General features: G+C 45.4%; 1 protein-coding gene across 4 annotated transcripts in view; it reads left to right on the top strand.

Annotated features, from left to right (window-relative positions):
- The window catches only part of RFFL (ring finger and FYVE like domain containing E3 ubiquitin protein ligase), a 64,008-nt gene extending 51,143 nt beyond the window's left edge, over positions 1-12,865 (top strand). For 3 of the 4 annotated variants that reach the window (XM_087826044.1, XM_016207023.2, XM_087826046.1), the window contains exons 3-7: positions 1,315-1,725; positions 4,959-5,039; positions 5,992-6,202; positions 7,416-7,439; positions 10,193-12,865. In XM_087826044.1, coding sequence (XP_087682170.1) covers positions 1,315-1,725; positions 4,959-5,039; positions 5,992-6,202; positions 7,416-7,439; positions 10,193-10,374 — 909 coding nt within the window. In that variant the 3' untranslated portion in view covers positions 10,375-12,865. The remainder of the gene's footprint in view (positions 1-1,314; positions 1,726-4,958; positions 5,040-5,991; positions 6,203-7,415; positions 7,440-10,192) is intronic. The other variant, XM_087826045.1, reaches the window with a different exon arrangement.
- Positions 12,866-13,835: the final 970 nt, after the last annotated feature.

Below are 13,835 nucleotides of genomic sequence, written 5' to 3'. Positions count from 1 at the left end.
CTAAATCATGTCCAGAGGGCCTTCTGTAGCTATCTAAATATTTGTCTTGGATGTGTTCTTCTGCACCACTGAATTCCCAGCCCTCTGAGTGGGCCTTCCTGGGGTGAAGCCTGGGCACCAGCCTCTGGATGGGGAGTTTGGAGATGAAGAGCCAGGCCCTTGACTCAGTACTGCTGTTGGCTTGAATAGGACTGAGATAGGCAACATAGCCCGGTGGAAAGTGCATGACTGTGGGCATTAAACTCGGACAGACCTTGAGTATGAATCCTAGCTCTGCTGTTTACTGCCTGCCCTTGAATATGATACTTACAACTCTAGGCCTCAGTTACTTTGTCTGTGAAATGGGGAGGTATATGAATACCTACTTCATGGGGTTGCTTTGAGATTTAAATGACAAGCTAGGTATGGCTCTAGCATATAGTGGCCCCTCAGTAAATTTAATTAATAATAGTAACAATAACCACCACCACAGCCTTTATACACTTGCTTTCTTATCTCAGCAATAAATACAATTATAGTTCAGGATTTGAATCCTGCCTCTCATCATTAGCTCGTATTTCCTAGCAATAACAATTAAAGCAGTTACACTTATTGTGGACTCCTTTGCCAGATATGCTACATGCATTATCTCTTAACTTTACAACAATCCTATGAGGTAGATACTATTACCACCCCCATTTTACACATGAGGATACTGAGGGCCAGAGAGGCTAAGTTGCACACCCAAGGTGACACCACAAGAAAAGGAGGAAGGAGACAATAAAAATGTAGGATTTTTTTTTTTTTTTTTAAGGAATAGTTTATTGATTTTTTTTTTAGAAAGAGAGGAAGGGAGAAGAGGGAAACATCAATGTGAGAATAACATTGATCGGCTGCCTCCTGCACCCCCTAACTGTGGATCTGGTCCACACCTGGTTATGTGCCTGACTTGGAATCAAATCAGCAATCTCTCAGTTCACGGAACAACTCCCAATCAGAGGCACTGACTAGGGCAAAATGTAGGGATTTTTAATTCTAAACCTGGTAGTCTTAATTAATAGCCTCCATTTCTCTATCAATAAAATATATAAAGCCTTATATAGGATAATAAATGTAGTGTCCTGTACATGGATACACTGACGCATACAGAGGGTCTCCCACCTGAGTGGCTTTTAAGCTGAAATCTGCAAGTTAACTTGCATCCTTAGGTATAGGAGGTAGCTTAGTTAAAGAGTGATTGTCGGTCTTGCTAGGCCTGGCAGCCCTAAGCTCCCAGCCCACTCAGTCTTGTTTTCACAAACTGATGTGGTTTCCTCTGCCTCTTGCTCTAAGCAGCAGACCTGCCTGGACTGTAAGAAGAATTTCTGCATGACCTGTTCGAGCCAAGTGGGAAATGGGCCCCGCCTCTGCCTTCTCTGCCAACGATTCCGAGCAACAGCCTTTCAGCGGGAGGAGCTCATGAAGATGAAAGTGAAGGACCTGCGGGACTATCTCAACCTCCATGACATCTCTACTGAAATGTGCCGGGAAAAAGAGGAGCTGGTGTTCTTGGTGCTTGGCCAGCAGCCTGTAATCTCCCAGGAGGGCAGGACTCGTGCCCCCACCTTTTCCCCGGACCTCCCTGAGCAGCAGGCCTTCCTGACCCAGCCTCATGCCAGCACAATACCTCCTACCTCACCCAACCTCCCTTCTTCACCCACACAAGCCACTTCTGTTCCCCCGGCCCAGGCTCAGGAAAATCAGCAGGTATGACTCGCTTGCAGTCTCTGCCAGTTGGAGGGCTCACTTCCCCTCCTGCCTGCATTGTGGGAGTGGGGTGTGAGCTTAGGTGTCTTGATTATGTGAAATCTTTCTGCCTGCTGATGTATGAGTGGTATATCCTTGGCATCACCCTGAGGTTTTGGCTTTTTCAGAGATGATAATGCATGGTACCAGGTTCTTTTTATTTTTTGTTTAATACATACATATCCCATTTGGACATTTTTTAAAGTTCCATTTATTTCATTGTCCCAAAATATTTTGAGAAAACTCAGTTAATTCTTTAAATTTAGTTCTGTTCATATTTTCCTCCCGGTTACTCACCTTTGTTGTGGTCTTTTTTAGCTTGATGGGGAACTGGTCTTAGTAACCGTCCTAAGGCACACAGGAGAAAAGGGAACATATGGAGGGAAAGGAGAGTAAGGAAACACAGTGACCAAGAAAGGGCACTGGTTCTCTCTGCAGTCACTGTTTGGGCAGGGGAGTGATTGGCATAGTATTGAACAGTAAGCTGTCTTTGTCATCATCCCAGTGGGGCCTGGAAATGGTAAGCTAAGAGCAACACATTGACTGAGGTATAAACCAGGCCTGGGGAGTATAAAAATGAGGTATACACTGCCTTTGTCCTCAGGAAGCCTCTCTAAGGGAAGGCAGACATGCAAACCAACTATTGGATAAGAATGAGGCCAGTGGACTTAACCATTGTGGAAGGAGTGATGGTATCCTATAGATGTACCTTAAGTGCTTTAGTGGGGGATTAAGACCTAGAAGTTCCATTCAGTTTCCCCATCCAATTTATCACTGACTCTTTGGTTACCACTGGTGAATTTGAGCCTTTAACAATGAAATGAGGTTAGTAATCCCAGGCCACTTTCATTCTTGCCAGAATGTTGGGAGGATTGACTAGTGTGATGTCGTGTCCAAAGAGCTTTGAGCTACTTAGAGCTGGTGTAGTACTCATGTTGTCAGTTCCCACATGGGGTGTGGATGGCTGCTGCCTGTTGATGGTCACCTTTGCCAGGACTGGGCCCCTGATTCAGCTCTGATGGGCACTGAGGCATAAAGGCCAGTGTGATCGCATACTTTTCCTGCAGTAAACTCATTTAGTCCCTGTTGGCTTGAGCATGCTTTCTCCCAAACTGGAGTTTAACTCTTTCCTAGGCTCTGGCTCTGTCTGATGGACAGATTTTACCTGCTGATGTGACTTCTTCCCTTTGCTTGGTTGAGCACTCCTTTCTGTTTATGGGGAGCTAGGAGAGGAAGTTGAGGAAATTGTTTTTCCCTAAAGAACATCAAGGTGGGTTTTTCAGTGAAAGGAGTATGTTTTAAGCTTCTAGTCATTAACCAGAAATTTTCAGACTACACCTACAGTTCACAGTTTGTACCAGATCTAATTGGGTACTTCTCTGATCTCTGATGTTTTCAGAGGGCCTTCATGTCAGCTCACATTCCCTGTTCTGGTGAGAGCTACATTTTGCATGGCAGAAAAACAGACATGGGGAAGTTAAGTAACTTGTGCAAGGCCACCTGACAACTCTGCAAGTGAACTGCACCTAGAATGCAAATCTTTTCATAGTGCTTGCTCCACCAGGGTTCTTTCCTTTACCTTTAATGCCCTGGCAATGGTTGCTAGGGAAGGAAGTGTGTGGACAGATGCTAGTTATAGATTTTTATTTTAGCCAGTGGGCAAAGGCGACATGATTTGCAGCATGAGATCCAATTTCTCTTTCCAAGAAAAACAACAACATACAAAAGCTGTGGTATTTAGGAACAGGTTAGGCTCTGAAAGAATTTTGTAACTCCAAGGTAACCTCTACATAAAGCTAAGAAAAAAACAAGAGGTGTTGATAAAAGACATTATTTTGGGTGCCTCCCATATCTGTTATGCTACATATGTGATCTCATTCTCACTTTCCATTTTTGGTGGTGGTGATGTCTACTTTTCATTCCAGCTGTAGTTGCTTGCCTCTTCTTAATTAGCTCCATATATGTATCCTAATCTGGGATGAGTGGCTGGAGCCAGTGGCTGACTGGTTTCCTAGGTTGTCCCTTTACTAGTGCCCTCACTACTGGAAAAGGCCTGTGAGCTCAGGTACCTCTTTGCTCTGGGCTCACAGGAGGCCCTTTGCCTGGAGGGAGCAGTGGGTGAAGAGGATCTAGTTAAGGGGTTTGTGGCTTAAATGGTGATGGGATTAGGAGGCTCAGAGTTCTGAGTACTCTGGCAAAACCTGAAGGAGTACCTAGGAGGAACCTTTTGAGAAGTTAGAAGTCTAAGCAGAATGAAACTTTTTTTTTTTTTTTAAATGTTTTATTGATTTCAGAGAGAGGAAAGGAGAGGGAGGGAGAGAGATAGAAACATCAATGATGAGGAAGTCATTGATCAGCTGCCTCCTGCACATCACCTACTGGGGATCGAGTGTGCAACACAGGCATGTGCCCTGACCAGGAATCAAACCTCAGTCTCCTGAATCATATGTCAATGCTCAATCGCTGAGCCACACTGGCCGAGCACAATGAAATTTTTTAAGCATAGGCATTTGTCTTATGTAATCTTAGGCTAGTGGACTCTCAGATGCTTTAAAATAAATGTTTGACCAGGTTTCAAGACAGCTCTTAGTAACAGCGTGCTCTGCTAGTTGGAACGCATTTCCAGAATGTGGGAGCTGTGACTGGCCAGAAGAGAGGGAATAGGGTGGTGAGGGTATGGAAACTGTTTCAGCTGGGCCAGTTGAGGAATCCAGGGAGATTCAGTATGGAGGAAGGGTAGACATGGTATGAACAGTTTGGAATTAAATAGTGGACATTGGTCCAGGGGCTGAACCAAGGATGGTGGGTGGAAGTTACAGGAAGGGCATTTTGGGTCAGTGTCAAGAAAAAAATTCAGTGGTAGTTAGAGAGCAGTCTCCTGCAGTGGACATGTGATCTTCTTTCCACTCGGCATATTCAAGCTGAGAGTAAATCGACAGTGAGTGGGCTAATGCCAGCCTGGTGGTGGGCAGAATTAATGCCATCTTGTTCTAGAGTTGAAATCTGTTTGTATTGTTTCTCTGCCAACCAAAGTCAGTATTAGGGAACATTTAGTCACGCTGTTGTGTGAGACTCCAGATTTCTGGGTGAGATGGATGTCCACTTGGGACATAGTGTGAGCTCAGGAGAGGCCAATGCTCTGCAAATCCTGGGACATCTCTGTGGATGTTGATGGCATCTTTCTCTTCCCACAGGCCAATGGCCACGTGTCTCAGGACCAAGAACCCATCTACCCAGAGAGCACAGCCAGAGCACCTGCTGAGGATGAGACCCAGGTGGGGCCTCTGCTGAGTCTGTGCCTTTGCCTTTGCTCTTTCACTGGTGTTCTTAGGCTGTTATTAGGAGCCTCTCAACGGACGCTGAGTGGAGAGAGAAGAATCAGTCTGTGATGATAGTCCTGAAATTCTGTCTCAGGGTTGGAGTTTAGTGTTAGTGTTCATTTGAAACCATCAGTGTTTTAGTGTGGAGTTGTGAGGTCACAGTGGAGACTGGGGAGCCTCATGGCCCATTAGTTTCCAGTCTCTTGACTTTCTCAGAGCTGCCAGAGTACAGGCTCCTGCTGCTTCTGTGGAAATCTTGTTCTGCTTCTTGCACACACTAGCCATTGTCAGGGGAAGGAGGTCAGATAATCAAGAGGAAAGATGAGAGAGGGTGTCAGGCCTCAGCCATGGCGGGGCCAGTTCAGAGGGCACAACCGCCAGGGCCGCAGAGTTTTGGTCAAGGTTACTTACAGAGGAGTGCTGGCCAGGGAAGTCTGCCTCCTCTTTGGGAAAGCAGTGGAGAGAGAAAGGCCAGCACTATGCTAGGTGGGTTCCTGTGCTGCCGCATTTAATCTTCACAGGACCTGTGTGCTAGCGCTGCTCTCTTTCCTTCATGCAGGGACAGACAGGTTCAGAAAGGGGAGCCACTTGCCCTATATTATTTAGCATTAATCAATGGAGGAGTTAGGATTCAAAATTAGGGTCATCGGACTCAAATTGGTGCTGCTTCTCTTATATACACTGCTTGGTTTGTGGCTGTTGTGCCTGAGCTGAGCACAGAACTGTGGGTCACAGCGATTGGTCTATTTTACAATGGAAAGTCCTGTGCCAGGTACTCTCCCTGCCTCTATTCCTACTTCTGAGGTCATTCACCAGAAGTATGGTGTGATGAGTGCTTTGAGGTCCTTGGAGAGAGAGCTTGGGGAGGTAAGAGCTGAGCCCACTGATCTCATCTTTGCCTTTTTAGTCTGTTGACTCAGAGGACAGCTTCGTCCCAGGCAGGAGGGCTTCTCTGTCTGACTTGACCGATCTGGAAGACATTGAAGGTCTGAATGTGCGGCAGCTGAAAGAGATCCTGGCTCGTAACTTCGTCAACTACAAGGGCTGCTGTGAGAAGTGGGAACTGATGGAGAGGGTGACACGGCTGTACAAGGATCAGAAAGGCCTCCAGCACCTGGGTGAGAGGCTGAGTGGCAGCTGCCCAGAATTCTGGAGTACTTGCTGTCACTCTACAGCATGACGGCATCTTCCAAGGAAGGAGTCACCTTACACATTTGAACCATCTAGTAATAACTGAGAGTGCCAGGACTAGGTTAGGCATTGCATACATTCATTCAGTCCTCAGAGCAGCCTATGAAATAGGCATTATTCATCCCCCTTTTATTATACAGCCCAGATTTGAATTGAGGATTTCCTGGTCAAAGTTCATGGTCTTTCCCACTGTATGCCACCACCACCATACTCACTACTACCTCCAACAATACTTATTTAAACAGTTGGGAGATTAGGAAGCGAATTTTTGCACACACAGGAGACTCTTAGGCCAGTATGTGGGCTTTTCCTTTTATTCATTTCCCAAGTCATTCTACATAGTATCATTTTCAGCTGGCCCCCAGTAAAATGTCTAGGTCTATGGTCAAATGATTTTGGGAAAAAATACTTATATTATGCCCCCCTGTTACTGATTCATGGTAGACACTATACTAGTAAAGGCAGAAAGTCCTGCAGAAGAGAAATGTGTTTAGCTGTTTTGAACTCTGCATTTCCTGAAATGATGTCACTAGAACCCTTCTACTCTCTCCTCCCCACCCCTCCCCAACTGATTTGGTTCCTCCAGATCAATATTTCAGTTACTTACATGCTAACAGTAGTTGAAGTCAGATTTCAAGCTCTCCTCTCCTAGTAGCTCAAATGTATCAGAGGTAGGGTACGTCTGACCAGTCACCTGATTGAACTCATTCCTCCCTTTGGGATTGTCCCCAAAATTGCCCTAGAGTTGTGAGGACGTAGGGAATAGGAGATGGCTCCTACTGGGAACTTCATCCAGATGCCCTGGCTGACTGGAACAGACGGTGCCTACTTTCTTGACTTAATGCTAGCTTTAAAAGCAATAGGAACAGATATTGTGCTTATGTAGTATCCTACTTGGCAGTTTTGTTCATGCAACCCAATGGAGTAAGTCCCTGTTCTAAGACTAGACCAGACACACCAGCAGGAGCTTTCTGTGAGTCTCAGCGTGTGTAGTGAGTGGGGCGGGCTGGTGTCTGTCTGGGCTCTCGGCCACCCTGGTTCCCAGCAGGGAAAGAGTCAGAGGTCAGAAATTAAGTCAGGGTAGTTGGAGACATTCCTCATACCATCACATATTGAGACATCTTTCTCTTTCCTTTTCAGTGTGTGGTGCCGAAGACCAAAATGGTATGTAGTTATTTCTGTTTGGGAGTGGGCTTAGGCTCTTAGCTCTTCTGTCCTTTTCCTCCTTCAACCCCAATTCCTGTTAAAAGTCCAAGAATTCTGAGCATATCAGCATCTGGACAGAGGGTGTGGAGAAAATTCCCTGAGAACCAGCGCTTCTCGGCATCTTTTGAAATTCTCAATTCTCCTCCTGGGAAGGGAGAAAGAGGGCAGCATACCTGGGGGCAGACTGATTGGCAGATCTCTGGGTTGCCAGAGGTCAGAAGCCAGCATTTGTAAAATATTTAACAAAGCAAGTGGTGGCATGTGCCACATTTGGTTCTTTTTTGTTGTTAATCCTCACCCAAGGATATTTTTTCCGTTGATTTTTAGAGAGAGTGGAAGGGGGGAGGGAAGGGGGGAGAGAGGGAGAAACATCGATTTGAGAGAGACATGTGGATTGGTTGCCTCCCGCACACGCCCTGACCAGGCAGGGATTGAACTGCAATCCAGGCAGGTGCCCTTAACCAGGAACAGAAACCATGACCCTTCCGTGCACAGGCTGATGTTCTAACCACTGAGCCTGAGCAACACTGGCCAGGGCACATTTGGTTCCTTTTTCATACTCCTGGTGCTAAGGCATTCCTTCCCCTACAGTTTTCACTCAGTTCTGATCTGTGTGCACCTTCAAGGGAATCACTTGGGATGTTTAACAGCTTCTGGTACCAAGAAGAAAGGGTAATGACCTGAGAGAGCCTTGTTTGTACAGGGCTGGGCAGTGGCTAGAGCTGCTTTGGGGACAGATCAGAAAGGTATCACACATGGTGCTTTCTAGGCACAAGATGCATATCCCACCTTAGCTGCCACACACCCACCTATATATTAAATTCTACCACTGAGCCTTTGGGTACTCCCAGAATGCACTTCAGGAATCTAACTGTATCTGGGTATCATTCAAGGCTGTATGGTTGTGAACTCTTCCCCAAGACAGAACTTCTCAGAGTAATGTAGAAGCCTGCAGAGCATTTTAAAACTTTCAGAAGACTCTAAATTTGTTATTTAGTAAAATGGCCTTTTGCTCAAAACGAGTCAGAGTCTTCTGGCTGGTAAATTATCAAGAGTTGAGCTCTTTTCAGTTCCCCTAAAACATTTGAGGTTCTAGATCCACTCTCTCACCTTGATGCCAAGATCATGCTAATCTACTTGGTGTCTTCCTTTCTTTTTCTGATTCCCTGGGAGAATGCTGGCAATTGAGCTGATAAGTTCATTGTTATTCCTGAGAGAAGTAATCAGTGATGAAGTTCTGAAATTATTCCTGCTCACTTTAGGTATTTGTGTAGTTCCAGCCTTTCCAAACCTCCCTGTTAGGGCTAACAGCTCCTCAAAAGGGTAAATAGGTTTCATGACCTTTCACAGCCGTCCCACCTCAAGTGTTTCTTGACTTTTTTTAATAGTCCAGGAAACAGGAAAAAAAAGTGCAGGAGCAACAGAGTGTGGGAGAATTCCCCTGGGAATTGTAGAGGTGACTGGTACAGTCCAGTTCCCTATTTGTGGCTACCTGGTTCAGCCTATCATTTAAAACATGCTGGCTGGGGTGGCTGGGTTTCTGGACATGAAGGTTTTTCTGTTTGTGCAGTTAAACTAGAATACTGGCCATGCCCTCTGTATCTTGCACTCAGACAAGTTCGTGAGCTGTTATTAAGAACTCTGTGCACTGAGCACTTAATACTATCTTGGTAGTCCCTGTACTTAGGCTGCTTGCCCAGAAGGCCCCCTGACTGGATTTGAATCTTGGCTTCTCTATTTAGCAGCCGTGTGCCTTGGGCAAGCCACTTAACTCTTTGGCCTCAGTTGCCTCATATATAAAATGAATAGTAAGAGAACATACTTCATAGTTTTATGAGGATTCAATGAGTTAAAATATGCAAAGCTCTCAGGACCTTGCCAGATACCTGTAAGCATTCAGTAAGTGTGAGCTGTTCCCTTGGGAGATGTTCATTTATTAGACATTTCGAGAACACCTACCACATGACTGGTGTTTTAGGGAATCAAAGATGAATATCTGAGCACATAGCAGTTGCTAAGTATGTAATTAGAAATTGAATGAATTTGTTGAATGAAGGAACTCATAGTATAGTGGTGGAGATAAGTAGGCAAATTTAAAAATTCTAATCCAATCTGGTGAGCATTCATGGAGGTATGAATATAGTCCTGTGGGGGTAGCACAGAAGAAGGAGCTATATAATCTCTGTTGGGCTCTTCCAGCAGGAAGTTTCTGAGGAAGCCTGGGGAGAGTCTGTGGGATAGCACAGGAGGCTCCCTTAATCCTTGGCTTTATTAAATTGGGGTTATGTTTACAGATAAGCCTTTCGATCCTTACTCATTACAGTTCCATTTATACCTAAACTTTTCTGAACCATTTTTACCTTTTCAGCATGTTCTGCCTCAGGGGATAATGAGTCCCTAAGTGCCATTCACTTTCTATATTACAGCGCCATTTGTCTGAAAATTATTTCTTTTAAGCTTTGAGGACTTGGCCTGGCTTAGTTCTCATGTTCTGGGATGTATTTGATCTACAGGTACTTTGTTCTTCAAATCTATAACCTGATCTGTGCAGGTGCGGATTAAAGAAAATGGAATTGGTTGCCGGGGAAGTGTTTTCTTGGAGTTCTATTTGAGGGGAAGTGTGTGGATTTGGGGGTTTGTTCACAGTGTGCCTGTTCTCTCCCACCTCCATACACTTAACTCTGCCCCTCTTCTGCCTTGTGTTTCTATAGGGGGAGCAATGCCACCCAGCATGGAGGAGAACCTGTGTAGGATCTGCATGGACTCACCCATTGACTGTGTTCTGCTGGAGTGTGGCCATATGGTAACCTGTACCAAGTGTGGCAAGCGCATGAATGAGTGTCCCATCTGCCGGCAGTATGTGATCCGAGCCGTGCATGTCTTTCGATCCTGAGGGCTTGGTACCGGCTTCTTCAGTGCCTTACAGGAACACAGTGTGAGATGTCTGGGCTCAGGGTTGGCCAGCTTGCAGGGGGGCAGGCTGACAAGAAAATCTGCAGTGTTCCCAAGACCGGGGCAAGCAAAGATGCTACGTCACCTTTGGGGCATGACTGTCTTGCCACGGAGGTGCACCTCTTGGCTGGCAGAGCCCGAGGCAGTGAGAACTGGTATAGATCGCTTGGGCAAGTCCCTGTTTCAATGATCTTGGGTGATGATGTAACTGATGAAGAAAGAGGACTTTGCAGAACTTGGACTGTATCTTCCTCCCTTCCTCCTGTACCCCTGAGCTGCTTGCCTGTGTTTCACCAATCAGAAGTCCTGGTAGAAATGGTTCTCTTCCTCCCCAGTACATTTGGGTTTATTCCTGGTTTCACTGGCTTTCTGTGCTTTAACCTACCTTTGCTAAAGTTTCTTGCTACATTACCTAAAACTCATTTGTTTCCTCAGACCAAAAAGATGTTAGCTTACCAGACCAATAATGATTCTCCTTAGGACAGAATGTGGACCAGTAAACTTACCTCTGGTGAGAAATGAAACACAAATGCTATTGAAAAACTTCAAAGTCATTAAGAGTTGCTTCCTTCAGTGCTGGGATTAGAAGCTATCAGTCTTCCAACCTGACCTTGGAAGTCAACAATTCTTCTGGTTCCAAAACTGCTGGGAAGTTCTAGTGTCTGTGAGAGATGGTGCATGGATTTTCTCTTCTCTTGGGGCCTGACTTAGCACCACCCTTAATTTTAGTTTGAGAAAAGGCTAAGTGTTGGGTGGAAGCAATGGCTTTTTGCTTAGCTTTGATTCCTTCAACAGACAGGAGTTTTACTCTGAGAATGAAGTCCCTCTCTTTCCCGTGAAGTTTAAACATGGTCTCACTCAAGGCATAGAGACTTTAGGCAAAGAGCCTGGCTCTTCTCTAGCCAGACTTACAAGTTCCTGGAGGCCAAACCTGTAAGACACAGAGCCCCTATGAGATATCAGAGGTACTGAATGAGGCTGGTTTCAGCCCTTGAGCACATAGCTGGAAGTCTCAGTTCCCCAGGTTGGTGGGGACTCCCTACTCCTATTCCCTTTCTCAGACTACTGATTTGGGGGTAGGTGAGGAAGAAGCATTCTCTGGGCTCTTTAGGAAGGACTGCAATGAGTAGGTCATGTGCTTGAGCCCTCTTAGGGTCTTTACACCACTGGAGGAACCAAAGGGCTAAAGAAAAAGTTTGCTGGAGCAGCTTGGCGAAGCACAAACATACATGTTATCAGAGGAGCTGTGTGCGCTGCCATTACCAATGGATGATCTATGCAAACCCTAAGCACCTGAGGGCCTTGGCAGACACTCCCATTCCCCCAATGCAGCCAAGACAAGAACCAGTCATGACTCTGGAAAGCAGTGGGAAACCTCTAAGAGGACCTGTTTATTGATACAGACATACTTAGGTTTTTCCTTATCATCAACCACTAATCCCCCTTTGGGGAAACCAAATTTCATCCAGTAGTTGTCAGCTAAACACTGGGCCACTTACCTCAACATTATACCAAGTCCTGGATGATTTGATTCTGGGCCACAGCCTTTGTAGGAACTGGGGGAATCGAGATTTCCCTGTGAAGACATCTTTCTGCTGGACAGTGAGTACTGTAGTTTACAATGCCTGCCAGTTTAGCAAAGGATTCAGCTACTCAATTCCACTGTGAGGCAGGTCTGTGTATATGCAACTCAGTTAGGACCTAGCAATAACTTCAGGGTAGAAGCTGGCTCTCCTCCTACTTAAAACTTGCTTTCTCTGCTGAGGCCTTACCTCTCCCTGCCTCCCAATCTCCCTCCTAGACATGAGTTAAAAATAATATCCTAATGGTTGGTTAGTAACCTCAGTAAGAATTAGAACTGATGTCATTTACTCATTTTGGAGAAAACTTGCCTTTAAGTCTTCTAACCTCTTGGTGACGGTTTTCATTTAAGAAAAATGGTGTCAAGCAACCCTGATTTTTAAAAAATTTTTTTTTCTCTGCATCTCTATTATACCAAATAAAAGTTGGGCATTCCAAGATCCCATTTCAATGACTATCTAACCTAGGTAGAAAACTTGATTTTTATCCTTTAATGCTCCTTCCTGCCTCTCCTGGATCTTTGGTCTTAATTATCATGGAAAATCAGATTCTTCCAATTATTCCTTGGCTTTTCCTGTGATTGTTCAGAAACTTCAGCTGATTTTTTAAAAAAGAGGGCTGACTGGTTCATGTCTGAATACTTGGATCCAAACTAGTAAGAATAAGCTGTACAGGAATTAGTGTTCAATATATATTGTATAAATTTGTTGAAATTTTTTGGATGTGAATGTGTTACTTCAAGTGGCTTATATTAAGATTCTCTCAGACTTGGGTGTTAATACAAACCCGAATGTGTATTTTTTTGTTACAGAGCTCTGCTTTATAATTTTGTAATAAAGTTTCCTTATAGATGCCTGTCTAATCTGGTACGAGGCTGCCAGAGTCTGATGAGACTGACAAGAGTTGATAAACTACAGGCTAATCTCAGGCATGTGCACACAGGTATGCGCCTGAGACTGCGTTATTTTTGGAGATGCTCGGGTCATAACATGTGGCTTTGATCAAGATAGCCCTGTTCAACAGACAGGGAAACCGAAGTTTAGTGTTGTTGCGACTTGTTTAAGACCTCACTACTATGTGGAAGACGCCACAGAACAGCCTAGATGAGGATGGGAGCTGAGTAGAAAAAGGACCAATTGTAAGATCAAACAGGAAGCTGCACAGAGTTCAGACACTGACACTGATTTGGTGAGAGATGGAACTTAAAGGTGTGTGTAGAAAGGAGTCTGCAGACAACCAGTTTGCCCAGTTAAGTCTTCAGGTGGCCCTGAGAGATGGATGGTAGCTGTTGGATACAGCTATTGTAGCTGGAGTGGCTCAGAGGTTGACCCAGCCTTGTGGGCAGACTGTGTGTGCACAGGCCTGTGCACACCACCTTGATCAAGTGCCCAGGGGAGGGGGCTCCTGAAGATGCAGCCTTTGGGAGAGCTAGATTTTGTGCAGCTCCGCCTTGTGACTGAGGAGAGACTTGTCCAGAGTGTGTAAAGGCTCAAGGCTGAGTCACAGCCCTTTGTCCTCATTGTTCTGGGCTGCCTACCCGTTGAGCACCATGATGACCTCTGTCTGTTGCCAAGCAACAGCTTTTTGGAAGTAAATGGATACAAAATCGTCTATATGGTATAATCTCAGCAGCCAAAAAAGTCATGTGCCAGACAGACTAGAAGGAAATAGGCTGAACACCTTGAACAGTGAATGGAAGAGAGCACCCCTGCAAAGCACGCCCCTCTGCTGTGAGGTTGCACCTTGAGTGTAAGTGCCCAGTAAGGACAGGCGGGGCTGGGTCTAGGTCGGTCAGGCCAAAGGGCAGTGTCATTGTCCTTT

The sequence above is a fragment of the Miniopterus natalensis genome, chromosome 17, assembly GCF_054644295.1.
Source record: "Miniopterus natalensis isolate mMinNat1 chromosome 17, mMinNat1.hap1, whole genome shotgun sequence".
NCBI lineage: Eukaryota > Metazoa > Chordata > Mammalia > Chiroptera > Miniopteridae > Miniopterus > Miniopterus natalensis.
The sequence above is the reverse complement of the archived record's forward strand: the minus strand, read 5'-3'. Positions and strand labels throughout refer to the sequence as shown.